Source organism: Anser brachyrhynchus, assembly GCF_964034855.1.
Source record: "Anser brachyrhynchus genome assembly, chromosome: W".
NCBI lineage: Eukaryota > Metazoa > Chordata > Aves > Anseriformes > Anatidae > Anser > Anser brachyrhynchus.
Window position 1 is genome coordinate 20,926,728 of NC_137704.1, and position 17,334 is coordinate 20,944,061.

Sequence of the window (17,334 nt, forward strand, 5' to 3'; positions counted from 1 at the left end):
AGGGGACAGAACCAGGACAGCTGACCCAAACTGGCCAAAGGGATGTTCTGTACCATGTGATGTCATGCTGAACAATTAATATGAGGTGGCTGGCCGCAGGGGGTGGGGACTGCTGCTTGGGGCTGAGCTGGGCATCGGTCAGCGGGTGGTGAGCAATTGCATTGCGCATCACTTGCTTTGTACATATTATTATTATTATTATTATCATCATCATCATCATCATCATTATTATCTCTTCCTTTTCTGTCCTGTTAAACTGTCTTTATCACAGCCCACAATCTTTTACTTTTTTTCCCCCTGATTCTCTCTGCCATCCCACTGGGGTGCAGGGGGGGGGTGAGTGACTGGTTGTGTGGTGCTTAGCTGCCTGCTGGGTTAAACCACAACAAAATTATATGATCTTTGAAGCCCATACCATTCTATGATTCTATGACTGACCTCTCCGTAGCTCACTTCCTCATTCGTAATTCCAATTGAGTAATGGAAAAGGTTGCACTACGGAAAGGAATATCTTTAAGACTAGCCATCACCGTTCTCCCTATCAGTATTGCTTATAAGCCGTTACAGTGGGATCAACATCCCATTTGGGACATTCAAGTCTCCAAGTTCCTACTCCCAACCTGGAGGACTGGGCAGTCTGGAACTTCACTAATGATTGCAGCAGGTCAAGGATGCAGCATCTTAAGGATGCAGAACTGGTTTAAAAGGACTATTCTATGTAGCTACCTTGCAAATTTCAGATGATGATACATTATGCTAATATGTAACTCTTCAAAACCAACTTCAAATAATCTTTGGAACTATTTGAGGAGAAGAACTTCAGCGCAATTGCGATGACTAATAATGTTCAAATCAAACAATTTATGTTGATTGTACGTCTCTGTATTTGTTTAGAATGAAGCAGATCCCAGTCATAACTGTCCATGTGGAAGTTATCTTCAAAAATTAAGTTTCTGAATCGTATTTTAACCTTATATACAGGGGAGAATGCTCCATCCCTGAACATGTAACTTGTAAAATTGGAACAGAAGTCTAAACTATGAAAGTCAAAGGTGAATAAGAATTAAGTGTAGGAATTACCAAAGAAGTTTTTTTCGAACATCCCACTTAGTACGTCAGAAAGTATGTCAGAAAGCAAATGAAAAAGGCCAAATATTTTATACCAGCACATTTCAAGAATCTCTTAATAAGTTAAAATCACAAGTTTTTACTGCATCTTTTTATATGCTTTCCACACTGAAAAATACCAGCATATTTGCAAATGTCTTAATCTATTTGCACATTAGAATATTGGATCAAATCTTTGTCTCATTAAGGAATTTCTTTACGATAAATGCCTCACTGATAAGCAAAATCGGCATAATATTTCTATGTTGCAATCTCTTTAATTTATTTTGCCTGTAACAGGCTAAAATATTTTGGAGTAAATAATACCATTATCTATGTGTTACCTTGTAATAGTTGAAACACTGCTATACCTAAGAAGTTCTTCTATGCTTTCATTTACTTCATATAAAGTAGACCCTATTCTAGAGAACATATCAGTGATCCCTACAGTCAACTGTAGAAACCTGAAATTAAACAATTTATTTTTAAACTATTTTGCAATCATTTTAGAAGTTCTAAGCACCACAGCTAATATTATATCTCAGCTGCAAAAAAGCAGTCACTGCACCCTCAAAATAAGTACTCTTTTAATTTAATAAAAGATTGTTCAACTTTAGCTATTATAAACAATAATGACTTGCCATTTCTTTCCCTGTACATTTTGTGAGTAAAATTTTGCCAGTGTACAAAATAAAACCTAAATATGAATGTGCTTACAAATCAGGCACACCCTGCCAAAGAGCCAGCTGTAAATACCAGAGTGGAAGGCTGAATAAATTGTCTGGATACAAGAGGCAAAGGAAGACCCAGAAGATGGGTGAAGTTGCTGACCATTATCTACTCTTTCCACCACTTGGCCACTGCAGTGCAAATCTCTCCTCTTTCCAGGGAACTGAAAAGGACTGGAGGTAATTCTAGGCTAAAGTATCTCCTACACTTCCCTCAATTCAATATATAATGTTCAGAAACCTGGCAGATCTCTAGACAGGCAGCTTTCTTCTGCATCTATCTAGCTATTGCAGGAACAGGTGCTGCAAATGTGAGAGCTCAATTCAAAGAATTGTAAAGATGTACTGTAGGTTCATTTTCTTAATTGTAATGTGACTGTAGTTGTATAAACAAGAAAAATAATTCAGTCATATTTCCACTCACTTTCAGAGGGGATTCTTTTCCTTAATTCAGAACTATATTGAATATAAAATAAGGAATATGAACTTTATCAGGAATTAAACACCCATAGATCATGGGTTATTCTTGATGGCATTCTTATGCATTTAAACAGGAAAAACATTATTACAACTCTATGAGAAAAGTAATAAATAAAAAAGCTTCAGATTTTCAAAACGGAGACATCTTGTTAGCACTTTAAGGAATGTTAAGGGTGATGGTAAGATCTTCATGAAACATTCACAAATATTAATCCTTCTATGTACGGAGAGTAGTTCCCACAAGGTTTACTTTCCAAATTTTCTTCAGTAGTGTGGATACATTAGCTAGAGATGCACAGTTTAGCTTTCTGATCCTGAATTTATGAAGTCATGTTTCAGTGGAAAGAAAACAATCCCGTATTTGCATTAGAAAACTGAAGGAGAATAAAAGATTAATTAAAAAAATGCTATTTTACCACAATTTTCAAACTAGAACCATAACAGCTAGAGAGAAGACTAGTCTGCCCTAACACCATGGTTTTCATGCTGTGAGTCTGCAGATTTCTGTGGCCTGTAGACTAATTCCAAGGAGTCTGCGAAAAGTAATACAAACAAGCCTAACAGCATTCACCATAGATAGTTTGCATTTCCATAAGGGTAGAATGTTATGGATGCACAAGTAAAAACACTGGAAATCAATGCTTTTATCTTTCTACCTGACAGAAGAATTCCGCTTTTCAGACCAATGCAAATGCACACTTATACAATACACAACTATTCATCCCACCTATCTCAGCTATGGTCCCCTCAACAGCCTAAAGCATATTCTGATGCCTTTGATACCAACTCTAAATTTGCCTTTGTCATTTAAAGACCGTAACTCATCAGTATATTTGCAGTTTACACCATCTTTTGCAAAATTACAATTCAACAAACAGTACTCTCATACAATTAAGACATTAAAACTAACAAACAATAAAAACCCAACGACACTAGTCTAGAAGTGTTTCTATCTAGGTGCCTAACTAGAAAAGAAGAACAATAAGAAAGGCCAAAAAAAAGTAGAGGAGGGAGAAAATTATTTGAGACACTTCTTCTGAAAGACTCCCTCCAAATATAGTGTGTGGTTTTTTTCTCTCCTTCTTTCTTATTTTAAGCTTAACAGATTGCCAGCAGTGAGTGAGCAGTTCTTAACATAATATCCTGTATTCCTAGATTCTTTTTTCTTTGTAATTGTTAAAACATACAGTTAACTAAACAAACTTACCATACAGGTACGGGAGTTTTCTCCTATGAACGAATCTCTTAACACCTGAGTAAGCTTACTTGCTCTGAATGGTGTATGAGGTTTATTTCGGCCTAAGGCTCTAATGCACTCCTGAAAGAACAAAGAGGTTGATATTTATTCACCCCATGTTAGAGAAAAATGTATAATACAAATGCAATTCAAAAATCAGATAATACATGCTTTATTTATGTTGCTGTCCTCTAACAACGTTAATGTTTAATTTAACATTAAAGCTTGGATTCAAGAAGTGTTAAGCCTTTTACCTCTCATTAAGTTCAGTAGAGAGGTAGGAATGTAAAAGAATTTAGGCGCCTAAAAACTTTTTCAATCTCATCCAAAATATTTACATCTACTGTATCCAACAACAAATTCAGTGTTTATATCTTCAGACTAACAACTATTTCTATCAGCTGCAGAAGCCTGAATGATCTATATCATCCACCAACAGAAGAAATGTGGATGGTGACATGTTAGTTAACTCTATCACTTAAAAGCAATAGCTTTGATTCTGGCTCTACCACTAATTTTCTTTACAGCTCAGATGAAAACACCAATGCCCAAACTTTCTGAAAGCTTCCACAGGTCACAAACATAGCAAGTATAGCTCTACATTGATGTCGTCAAGTAGACACTTGAAAACGTAAGCAATTTCCTGTTTTAAAATATTTCTCATGTGAAAAAACAGGGTTAATGTCTCCTCTTTCACTCATAAGAAGAGTATGAGCCTAAACTAATATTTACAACTGGTTAGAGACTTCCAGTGAGAAATACTGTGCAGAAATATTATGAAATTACTATAGAAGTTATAGCAGCAACTGTAGCAGCAGTATAAGAGTACTATCCACCATCATTATAACCTTAACATCACTTCTGCCCACTCAGAGTTCAAACATCTGCTAATAAATTGCTTCTTACATAAGAAAGTTTAAATTTAAGCTTTTGAAAATTCCTAGAAACAGGTTCTTACAAAAGCCAGGCCAGAAAACGTGGGAAGATAATCCGAGAAAACATTGCAACTGTGAAACAGCATAAAACAGAACTAAAAAAGGGTTCAGAATAAAACTGCCATGATACAGAACAGAACAAACACAATGGCAAATTGGCTTTAACTAAAGTGATTATTTAAAAATTCACCAGCTGAATTTTATAGAATGGACACAGCTCAGGTAAACAGAAAGACTGAAGCTTGTTGAATGTGAATATTACATGCAAATGCTAAAAAGAACTCAATACACATAGGTGAGCAAGGCAGTGCATTCCTTGAAATTTTTGATTTTTTTTGTACATTACTACTATACTTACATAAAGAGAAAAGTAGATTAGACAGGAAGAGGTACAACAGATTTTTAATGTGTGACATTACAAACTAAAAACAGTAACAAACATATACATTGAATTACAGGCATGGCAACCAACAAGTTTCATTATGATATTTTAATTTACTGTAATGATTTTTAGTTTGCTCACTCTTGGAAAAATTAGAATTGTATTGTCTCCTTAATAGTAAAAGGATTATAGGAGGACACTGCCAGCTTCTAAATTAACAGAGTTTTTAACTAGTTTTTCTTTTCATCACAGCTCAGTAAACCAGGTAATGAAATGACAACACTAATTCCATGTAGAGACATATAAATAACTTCTTGTACCAAAAACCTGAGTGGGTTAAGACAGGACTGACATCCACATGTGAGTAGCAAGTCTTGGATTAGCACCAAAGACTACGAACATACCAGTTTGTATTCAAGAGCCTTGAAGTTATTTTCAGGTTGAAATTAAATGGAAAAAGCTGTGTAATGATTTTGGAGATAGATGAAAAATGGAAAATTATCATATTGTTAAACAGTTATATCTTATCATACTGCTGTTTAGACCTCTGCAAGACCTCCACTTATTTTTATTTCCCCTTCTCCATATAATTTAGATCACAACCACCAGTACAGCAGCAGAACTTCTCACTATAATTAAAAAGATGAGTTGTATGAAAAAGAACTGTGTATGAATATTGCACTGAAGACACTAGCCAACACAAAATCAGCAAGTAAATTAAATACACTTGGAAAAAAAGTGATAAAAGTCAACACAGTGTTGCTTGCATTATTTATTTTGATGTGAAATCAAAATAGGACAGTTTTGGAACTGCTGCTTCCAATTTTTCTACATGCCATACAATTTTGTAATGACACATTACAATTTTGTGGTGTTCTGTGAGATCTGCTTAGAGGCAGATAAAAGTCTTCTCTCAAGTTTATATTGGGGATAATACAATAAGCACAGAGACTTTGGGTTTAGATTCTTTATATAAAAGCACAGTGCTAGTGCAGAGAGTAGTAAACCTAAGCAAAGCTAACCAACAATAGAGATAAGTTCTAGGACAAAATTACTGTTTCCCCAACTGAGACCAAATAATCATTTTCACTATTTAGACTGAACCCCTTCAGAGCATTATAAAACACACACACACACACACACAAAACGCCACATTTTAATATTTACATAATATTTCTTAGCTCCCTTGATGTTTTCTGGATTAATGTATGAAAATCTATAAAGCAACTGTATCAGACAATTTGTTATGAAGAGTTATCAAAAATGGATCCCAATTTTCAAGGGTTAATTTAATCTATTTGTTACTTTTCTGGATATATTGCTGTTGTATTGTTTTCAGTGAATTAATTAACAGCAGTAAAGAAATATGTCATAAAGGTTTTTTTATATATATTTTATAAATATATAGACATATATAAATAAACACATGTACACACACTGAGATCAGTAAGAATATTTCCAGTTAGTATTTCAGACCTTGAGTACCAAAGTAAGTTAACTCTCATTCCAATTTAGGTGTATATCAGAAAAGTCTTCAAATTCAAGAACTGGGATTTTTTTTTTTTTTATTTTTATTTTTAAACTACATGAAAGTTGGTAGCACAATGTTTCTACTTGGTAATTACCAGATATTCCTGTAGGCATTTAAAGGAAAAATCAATACATTATTTTACCTGTCACATCAGTAGACAATGTAGACAAGCAAAGCCTGCAGAAACACTCGTTTTAATAGTCATTGCTATTATATGTAGAAGGCTTCCACTTACACAAACTCAATGGAAACATTTCAGTTACCTTGAGTGCTAAAAGGCTCTTGTTAATTTCAGCACCTTCCAGCCGTGTCTGTCTGTCTGCACTGGAAGTATCTGCTCCTCTTTCATTTCCAGCCAAATCAATCAGAGAAAATTTGCCATGCAATTTCCCTTTCCTTCGGAGAATAATCTGAAACACTGCATGGCTTCGAGATGAGTGTGCATTTGCAGATGTCTGACCAGATGTCCTTTGAACAAAAGGAGAGAAGGGGAGGACATATGAAGATCTGAAGGACCATACATGCTAAACACACTACCCTCAGAACACTATTTTTTTTAGAGCAGTGTCCTGTATCTTCTTACATATGTTGACTGTGTCTAACATATTGATGGACACTTGAGATATAACTCTAATAATCTGATGTACATAGTACAGTTATACCTGTTTCCATCTCTTCAAGCATAAATGGAAGATTTATAATATTTTACCTTCCTATTAATCATAGAATCATAGAATCATAGAATGGCTTGGGTTGGAAGGGACCTCATAGATCATCTAGTTCCAACCCCCCTGCCATAGGCAGGGACGCCACCCACTAGATCAGGTTGCTCAGGGTCTCATCTAGACATTAAAAACAAGAATAACGAGATTTTCAAAGATTTCAGATCATCAGAGAGCTTACACATAAAATGCTGATTGCATTTTTGTCTGATGAGGCAGCAGTCTATGCAAAAGGCTAATTTTAAAAACAATGAAGCTGAAAAATAAAAAAAAGTTTCATGCTTAACCTCTGTTACTATGTATTAAGGCCTTTTTAGAACCAAAAAAAATCTGGTATTATTCCAGATTATAAACAATGTGAATTTAAGCCAGTAAACTGGTTACATAAATGCATGCAGTTCATATCCTATAGAAAAATCAGTTCTTATTTCTCTCTAGGAGATAGAGAAACTCTTAATTCAAAAGGCAGGCAGATTTATTATTTGCAGCCAACACCATCAAGAAAGCACACTGCATATTAAAAAGCCATAGATATGAAGAGACAAAAAAAATCAGGAGATGTTATGATTCTTTAATTTACAATGAAAAGCTTGTAGAAGCTATGGGAGATACCTGCAGCTGTTGCCTATTTCAATAAGCTTAAGAACATCTTCAACACATTTGACTTCCCGTTCCTGTAATCCCACCACCTGGACTTGCTGTTTACCATCTTCTAACACTCTTAATTTTGTCTTCCTGTTCAACAAGTCAAAAACCTTGGGGGGGGGGGGGGGGGGGGCGGGGAGGAAACAGAACAGTTAAAGAGGAGTTTTAAAAGATACTTGTTTCAAATTCCATATCAAAATATGCAAAGCATCCCATGCAAAAATATGATTGGAAGGGAAGTGTAAAGAATTATTTGAAATAAAGCTTTTGGTACAAAAAAGGAAAAAAATCTATGTAACAAGGTCACAATCTTGTTTGTGAAAAAGCACTTCCTCAGAAAAAGATCTGGTACTTACCTTACCACTATAGATCTCAAAAAATGTTGCATATACTTGAAGTTCTAACTTCTTATAGTTTGGCTTCTTTAGCATTAAAAAGACATCTCGAGCTGTGAATATATTTCCAAAATAAAAAGAAATCTAGTTAGCATAAACCTGTTAATATATTAATAATCCATTATACAGCATCTCTCATAATTTGCAAGTATAACAGATATGGTCAGTCAAACAAGTCTAAAACACTGAAGTTTAAACTGCCGTTGGAAGATGAAGAAGACCCCAAATGATAAACTCAATCATCAGTTTTATTACATTTTTAAATTAATCTATATATACATTTACTTTACCATGTAAAGACTACACATCTAGGAACTACTTTTTATGTTACTAAAGCTCCACTGTAATGCAAAATATGTAGACCCTTATGTCCGTACAATAGGGAGTCGAAAATTTATTGACCTCAATTAATTTGTAAAAAGCCAACAGACCAATAAAGTCTCACCTGCAAGTGCATATATTCCTTTTGAACAATCTTGGTTCTTTCCTGAAAAGTCACCACCCATAGTCTAAAACAAAAAAAAAACACACACACAAAAACAGAAAAAACACAAAAAATACACAATAAAAATCACAAAACTGTAGCTTACATATTTGTTACTTTTTAAAATTTAATTAAGTGCATTGCTGACGTGTAGAAGAAATACTTACATGGGTTTTTCCACTTCCTGTTTGCCCATATGCAAAACAAGTGGCCATTCCCCTTTCAAATATGGTCTCCACTAATGGCCGAGCTGTAAACCTTAAATGCAAAAACACAGTACGCAAAAGGTGAAATACTTTAAAATGTATAGTGTCCATGTGGTAGTGGCCACAAGTAACAAAACTGGTTCTGTACTTTGAGAGGTCAAAGAACATCTCCAAATTAATTCCTGAACCAAAGAGGCTAACACAGCTCTAAGGCATTAAAATATCCTAAACAGTTAAACAAAAGCTACAAGGTGTCTCCCATTTATTTTACAACAACAACAAAAACAAACAAACAAAAAACTTGTTTTAATAATGCAACACAGCACAGCTTACTACATGGAGTCTGCAGTTCCCTAAAGAACCTAAAGGACATAGCATTAGAAGATACAGAAGTAGGTCAGTAGAATAGATAGTTAAGTTTTGCCAATACTACTTTGTTTTTTTTTCTTTTTTTCCTTTTCAAAACAGTTTTTAAGATTAATTTTCTAAGATAGGTGGCCAAAACAACATTGCATTTCTTAATATCTTGAGAACATACATACACTAAGAAAAGGATCAGGAAAACATATAACCAAGCTCATCAGAACAGAAAAAGCTAGTGATCCCTGAGGTATTATTTGACATGTCAAAAATATTTTCCCAAAGTATCATTTTTCTATTTTAAAGCATTAACTTCTACTTTAAAAAAACACATAGAGTTATTGCTCCTACTTCTAGCTGCTTATCAACGTTACTTCATGAAAATCTCAAAAAGCAAAGGGTAACCTAATGGAGTGTTACCTCTATTAAATAATGATGGTAAGAGTCTTTGCAACAGTCTCTCTTTCTAAACTTACTCCAGGTGTTTACTCATAAAGTATGTTTAATGACAGAAAAAGGAATGATTGCTTATAGAAACACTGAGATGTTACAAGCTCCTTTCATTCCACTTTGCAACAAACCCAAAACTTACAAAAACAATACGGGTAAAAACCAACCCATTCAGCAGCCAAGGGTTATTCAAAATGTAACAGAATAATCTTTTTTTTTTTTTTTTAATTTCCTCCAAGCATATACTTTTGTCCTCAAGATGATATTCCCATATTTCTGTTTGTTCATTTTATATTTGAAATATAAATTTCAAGAAACCTATCCACCTAATAAGCATACTCCATTATCTCTGTTTCACTGAGTTTGAAATGATTTACTGTGATTTATAAAAAAGGAACTTATGATTGTATTTTGCCTTATTTTAAAAGATATTATCCAGACAATTTTTCATAAAGCATTATACAACTCCAAATGGTACCAAGCCACAAACAGTCCAAATTTCCTTCTACTACAACCACAGTTTGCAATCTTGATCTTTCAAAAATATAAACTCTTTTTCTCCTTTAAATATTCAAAATGCATACCCACGCAAACTAGCATGATTTTTTTTTAAATATTAAAGAAAACCTGTAACAGATTTGTGGTTCAAGGACTCAAAAATACTTAAAATACAGCTTAGGCAAAATAAAAATACTAAAAAAAAGAGTAGCAGATTTCTCCAAGACAAACTGAAAAATGTATTTCAGTATAGAAATATAGCAAGTAATTTTAGCTTACTGAAGAAAAATTGATTTTTTTCCCCACTGTGAGAGTCCAATATGATATGTATTCTTGCTCTCAATTATGTTATTAAAGGAGAACTTGAAACAAGCTATCTTTCAAATAATCAATATTGTGCCATCTGAGGGAGGAAAAAAAAGCCTGTATTACTACATAGGCCAGAGACTTACTATTTCAGCATGAATACAATCATCTTTTAATATTTTCTTGTGTTACCATTAATTTATTATGTAACTAATAAAAATCATCCAGAAGAAAATGTATACAAAAATATGATAATGTCATATGCCAAAAATACCTTTCACGATTAAATGATGTGCTCACAAAGATAAATGAGGAATAACAGGAAGGATGGAGATTAAAGAACTGGTTGTTAATCAGGAGGAAATCTATTGCAAGAGGCACACATTACCAGCTAGATGGCTCTCCCACAGCTCTTCTGTACCAAGAAAGAAAAGATGACAATAGACAAACATTAGAGAGAAATCTCCAAGGGCATAGCTTTGCTGCAGTTTACACTAATGAAAGTCTCTTAAACTAACAGACTGCTGGAGAGCAGCTCTGCAGAGAGAGACCTGGGACTCCTGGTGGACATCAGGCTGACCATGAGTTGGCAATGTGCCCTTGTGGCCAAGAAGGCCAACGGTATCCTGGGCTGCATTCAGAAGAGTGTTGCCAGCAGGTCAAGGGAGGTGATCCTCCCCCTCTACTCAGCCCTGGTGAGGCCACACCTGGAGTGCTGTGTCAAGTCCTGGGCTCCCCAGAACAAGAGGGACATAGAACTACTGGAGCGAGTCCAGAGGAGGGCTACAAAGATAATTAGAGGACTGGAGCACCTGTCGTATGAGGACAGGCTGAGAGAACCGGGCCTGTTTAGCCTGGAAAAGAGAAGACCGAGGGGAGACCTCATTAATGTATATAAATATCTGAGGGGAGAGTGTCAAGAGGATGGAGCCGGTTTCTTTTCAGTTGTGCCCAGTGACAGGACGAGAGGCACTGGGCACAAACTGAAGCACAGAAGGTTCCAGCTGAATAAGAGAAGGCATTTCTTTACCGGGAGGGTGACAGAGCACTGGAACAGATTGCCCAGAGAGGTTGTGGAGTCTCCTTCTCTGGAGATATTCAAAACCCGCCTGGATGCTATCCTGCACAATGTGCTCTAGGTGATCCTGCTCAGCAGGGGAGTTGGACTAGATGATCTTCAGAGGTCCCTTTCCACCTCGGCCATTCTGCGATTCTGTGACTAAACTGATTTGCCTTTTGCTCTCCTAATTATATCAAGCGTAAGACACAAATTTTCATTTTCAAGGCCTTTTAACAAATCTTTTACTTTGCATTTTCTCTTATCTACCAACCGCATGTTAGCATCCAGCATCAATCAAGATACGATGCCAACTTTCACTTCCTAGCTTTTGGATTAAAAACAAGAATTAAAATATTTCTGTCACTACTCCTTAAGGTTATGGGAAGCATTTTCCAAGCATAAGGAAAGTTATCTTCATCAAATTCCTTTCTAATATCAACATTCCTTGCAAAAAGTTTCACTGTATTTACACTGCATTCCAAAATTATGACCTATCATGCTGTCTAACCTTGCCTGCTATTTTATCTAATCCATTCAGTGACTGGTACAAGACAAACAGTTACTTCTAAACAAGTTTTTCAAAGTGCTGTGTGCATTATTCTTTGTTAACCATGGAAATAAAACATAAGAATAAAGGAAAAAAAGGAGATCCAAGTATCTTGGGGCTGTGTGTCTTTGTTGATGTTGTTTTTTAAATCAGAAAGCTACAGCACTTTGAGCAAGATAAATTAGCTCCCATGTAGGTCCATGTTACATGAGCTAGATTTCTTGCAACAAACAAAGGAATCTTAGCAATATGAAAAAATATTGCTCTTTTTTTTTGGTACTTTTCTCCAACCTTTTTTGATTTATTTCCATCTGTTAATTATTTTATATCCAAACTGCAAGCTATTTGGATATCCAAGTTTCCTGAAGACCAAAAGCATGCCCCGTGTGCTGCGTACATACTAATCAATAAGAAAATAATGCTGTGGCAGATGGAGTGGCAATATAGTTTTCCAAATATTCACTGTCTGAGAAGGCAGGCAATACACAAGTCTGGCATGGCAGTGCTTAGAGAAGAACCGAGAGCAGCACTGAGTTCAACAGAGGTGGAGATGACATTGCAGATTAAAAATTCAGGATAAACACAGTTAAAATATAAGTATACAGGCAAAAAAATGGAGGTAGCAATGTATATATCTGAAAACAGAAAATAAGGGTCAAGTCTACGACCAAGGGAAGCCCACAGTTACTGACATGGGAGATAAATGAGAAAAAAGATTTGCCAAAAAAAAAAAGCATATACACATACCTGTAAACCATTTCATTAGGAGCCGTGTCATCAAAGGCATAATCAAAACGAAAAGTTTGGTTTTCTAGGTACCTTGTTAAATCCACCTTTTGTTTTGGCTCATGTACCATCACAACATCTTTACTAGGAATTGTTATTACATCAAGGTCTTTCGTTAAAGTTTCTATAAAATAAGTGAAATATATATATTTATCTAGAAACACATCTTTTTATTTTTTTTTCATTGTTTACACTCCTATAACATCTCAGATAACACAGCTCCTCCAAGTAACAACAGTGCAATGAACTTAGGCTTCTGATACCTAGTTAATAATCTACTAAGTAACAGATTTCATTTTGGAAGTCTAATCATCCTATTCTACCAACCGCTAGAAATTAAAGAGAGATGTTACAAAGCTGATTAGAAAACCAAAGATCATTTATTTTAGCTTGTTATGTATTCTATAATTACACTTTCCATGGATTTCTTTTCCTGGGGCTTATAAACTCTTTTATAGATTACTGCCATATCCTGTGAGTTATTATAAATAACTTCTCTATTGGAGAAACTGGACACTGCAGTCTACTACCGCTTGGACTGTCCAAGTTAAAAAACAAAGAAATTAACATCCTTAGAAGAATTTTCTTTATTTTAAAATTTTATCTTTTTATTTTCCTTAAATCCTAAAGTTATAATAATACTTTCACAGTTTCGAAAAAGGAAAATACTGCTTTCATTCCACATAGAGATTTCCATTTGTATATTCCTTCTGGAATCTAATGTGCAAGTCTTTAATATAGAATTTTTCTACAGTAAAATCCTTTCTAAAAATTATCTTGTAAGCAGAAAAAGCTGAAAATGCTAATGATGCTTCCTATCATGGGGAAAGAACAAAAGCCATCTAGAAGCAATTTCAGTTGAGAGTTCCCAGGTTATAATTACTACACAGCACTACAATTTATGGCTAATTGTTGTAGGAGATATGAGTCAGCAGAATACAGAGAACCCAGCGATCCATGATATGCACACAAATAAAGATCTTTTGTGTATACAATCAAGATCACTAATGTGATCAAGATCACTAATCAATTAATCACAATCAATTAATCACAATCAAGATCACTAATGTCCTACTTGAATTTATATGCAAAATTTCTTAAGCCATGCAGTTCAAGAATTAGATGTACCTTTACACAGTCAGATAGAAATCTTTTCATCAGTTAACACACTGATCAAACAGTACAGTGGTTACCACTGTATGACGTTACACACCAACACCAGTATGCATTCAAGTCATAATATAATCAAAATTTCAACTGCACTGCAATAAAATAAAATGTAATTATTCTGCAATAATCACAGAGAAGAAATAAAGAACAGTGGTGAAAAGGAATATATGAAAGTAACTTATTTACAGAAAAAGCTTTTTAGTTAAAGCAGTCAAAAGCTGATATTTCTTAAAAAATTGTTTGGAATAAGACATTTACCTGCTCCCAGCTATTTGTTATAACAACCTGTATTACTTGCTGATGAAAATTTGGAATAGTGTTTCTGAAACCCACCATACATTTCCCAATTCTAAATATATGCCACTGAAATAAAATCTTAAAATATCAGTCTGAAGCCCTACTTCCTGCAAAATCAATCCACAAAATGATTGGTGCTGAGAACACCTGAAGTCTTTGGTGATAATTTTGCATGTGCATGAGACTGACAGAAATTGATTTCTACACTTGATTTCTATTAAATGATTTGAACACCTTACAGAATTTCAAATTACAGAACATGAAGAAGGAAAGGTAATATTTTGACATGTTATTATTGCAATAATAAAAGAAACAACCCCCCCCCCCCCCCCTTCGGAGGGTTACACACTAATATCTTTGATTTGTTCATACTCTTCAATTTTAAAATGTGGCATACTGCTTCTTATGAATTCTCAGAAATAAAGTACGTTTTCAGAAAATTGTATCTTGGGGGTACTGGATTATCTTCATGGTTCCTCCCCAGCACAGATTATTTCATTAATACCTTTTTATTATATCTTATTCTTAAAAATACGAAATAACTTTAGTGCCAACCCCATTTTTACTCAGACGCTCATCTTCCTACAAACTCCTCAGAAATATTTTCTTAATAGCTCCTAACCACTAATACCCAAGGTATGCAACTTGCATAGAATCAAATCCCACTTCTGTATTCCAACTTATGCTTCATGACATCTGGCTCTCATTTACTATAATTTCACTTTGTCCACCTTCTGTGCAGGTAGAAGGTAATATTCTTCCCCAAATGTATCAGATTTCTAAGTCATATTTTATTACAGATAACTTCCAATGCTAAAACAGAAATTGAACTGCTACCAGATTTGTGTGTTGAATGCCCTTATTACACAAGTTGTGCAAAATAGTTCCAGTTAACCAATTTTTGAGATTATGCATTCTTTTCAGATCAATAAAAGAAAAAATACAGGAAACTAAAAAAAACAAAAATTAAAGGAAAAAATAATGTAGAAGCAGGAGCAACATGGAAGGAAAGCAAAGTAACAGAAAAGAAAACTAACAATTTACTGACATCCGCATATGTTTTCCCTTTCCTATACAATTCTCCCGTATCTCTCTGGATATGCTTGCTCCAGATAATCCTCAATATGTAGTTCTGACATTTCAAAAACTCTAAATGTATCCCATGTTGTTTCAGAGCCAGAGTGATGCTCTTTGAGTCCTTTAGCTAAACAGAATATAACAAAAAAAATATATAACAAAAATAGAAGGAAAGAAACAACTTTCAAGATGAAAATCAGCTTAAATTAGTGCTGAATTCAGATAGGTTCCAATTATTTTTCCAAACATTTGCCGTTCTTAATTTCCCACTGAAGTAAAGAACTTCATGGAAAGATTGGGATTTAACTGGAGTTGAAAACCTAAAGTTTTTTTGGAATACAGACTCCAGCCTAATGAACAGGCAGTCAGAAGTAAGTTGTAATATTACTCATATATCAAAAACATCACTAGGGAGTGATTCCAGTACCTAAAAAGAGGTGTTTAGTGCCATTTCATATGCTCTAGGGTATCTAGCCCAGCCCTGAGCTGCAGTTCCAGGAGATGCAAGTCTCCAGTTTGTCTGTAATCCACTAGCCATAGGATGTCTTGAATACCCTTGGGTACCTAACATCTCACAGGACACCGACATTTAGGCACCACCTGAATTTTTCCATTAACATCTGATTCAAGACCACTTGAAAATATATAAAAAAATAGGTGTATAAAAAAATGTGTAGACAAGCTTTCATTGGGTAGCTCACTGATCAGGAGATTACTTAAAAGATAGTTTAAAAGAATGATGATCCTAATAGTGACAGTTAAACTACTTTTCTCCCTGTCTTTATCCAGGTTATGATAAATCTATGAATTGTATGTGTCCCTCATACATATTGTCTAGTATAACAGAGTTTCATCGTTGTTCAGTAATTCTAGATCTCTTCAATACAAATAATATTACTATCAGAAGCAGCTTTTCAGAGAAAGAATTCTGGAAAATCTTAAGCAGTCATACCTTTTTTATTGAGTGGTCGTTTTCGTACACAAACACATATCCTGTGCTCATCAATCTATAAAGGAAAGAATCTTTCAGTGAACTATACCTCAGTTCCAGTTACAGGATATTTTACCTCTATTTTTGAATTAATTAAGCAATCATTTAAATGAAGAAATTTCCAATTCAGGAGTCATCTGAATGTACAAAAGCCCACTGTGTTTGCACAATAACCAAGAAACTGAAAGGCAGAACCATACATTAAGAATAACCAAATTCCCTGTAGATAGTGATCTGATCCTGTAGAGTACATGGTACATCTTGCAGCACAGTAAGCAAATCAAGCTGTAACAGGGTGGATACACCATTGATGGAAATGGTCTGATAACATCATTTAAGGATTCTGAAAAAATAAACCCATGCTATAAAGAATACTAATATACACTAAGCTACTTATTTTTAATGTTTACAGGCAGAAGTATATTCATACATTGAAAAAAAAATAAAAATACAGAAAAACATACAGACAAAAAATTTCCACATAGCCTGGGGTACTTACAGGATCGGCAGTTGTCAGTGGTCTATAATCCAAACTTCCCCTGAAATCTCTTATCATACACATAATTTCATAATTTGGGTTTGTAGCATCAACATCCTAGGGAAGTAAGCAACAAAATTTCTTACATTTTTACCTAAAATGGACTAATTTCAATGCCTTCTAAATTTACTTAAAAGAAAAATAAAATATACATTAACTGATGTTCTGATGAAGCTAATCTACTGATCATAAAGAAAAGCAATTATATAACTTCTATTTAAAATTTTTGGTTGCCATATAATAGAAAGCACTTTTAAATTAAGAAATGTAGTGGGTTTACGTGGCAAGATTTTGGTAGCAGGGGCGCCATAGGGGTGGCTTCTGTGAGAAGAATCTAGAAGCTGCCCCATGTTAGGTAAGGGCCCCACTGCTGGCCAGAGCCAGGCCAATAAGCGATGTTCA

The 17,334-nt window shown here is 34.7% G+C and overlaps 1 protein-coding gene across 10 annotated transcripts in view; it reads right to left on the bottom strand.

Annotated features, from left to right (window-relative positions):
* LOC308184725 (kinesin-like protein KIF2A) overlaps positions 1–17,334 on the bottom strand; it is a 374,830-nt gene that overhangs the window by 248,803 nt on the left and 108,693 nt on the right. For all 10 annotated transcript variants that reach the window (XR_013942889.1, XM_080572100.1, XM_080572099.1 and 7 more), the window contains 9 exons: positions 16,894–16,989; positions 16,356–16,410; positions 12,821–12,983; positions 8,814–8,904; positions 8,608–8,671; positions 8,124–8,215; positions 7,735–7,877; positions 6,664–6,868; positions 3,523–3,633 (listed from right to left, as the gene is read on the bottom strand). Coding sequence is in view for 9 of the 10 variants with exons in the window: in XM_080572100.1 (XP_080428226.1) it covers positions 3,523–3,633; positions 6,664–6,868; positions 7,735–7,877; positions 8,124–8,215; positions 8,608–8,671; positions 8,814–8,904; positions 12,821–12,983; positions 16,356–16,410; positions 16,894–16,989 (1,020 nt within the window). In the remaining variant the exon portion in view is untranslated. The remainder of the gene's footprint in view (positions 1–3,522; positions 3,634–6,663; positions 6,869–7,734; positions 7,878–8,123; positions 8,216–8,607; positions 8,672–8,813; positions 8,905–12,820; positions 12,984–16,355; positions 16,411–16,893; positions 16,990–17,334) is intronic.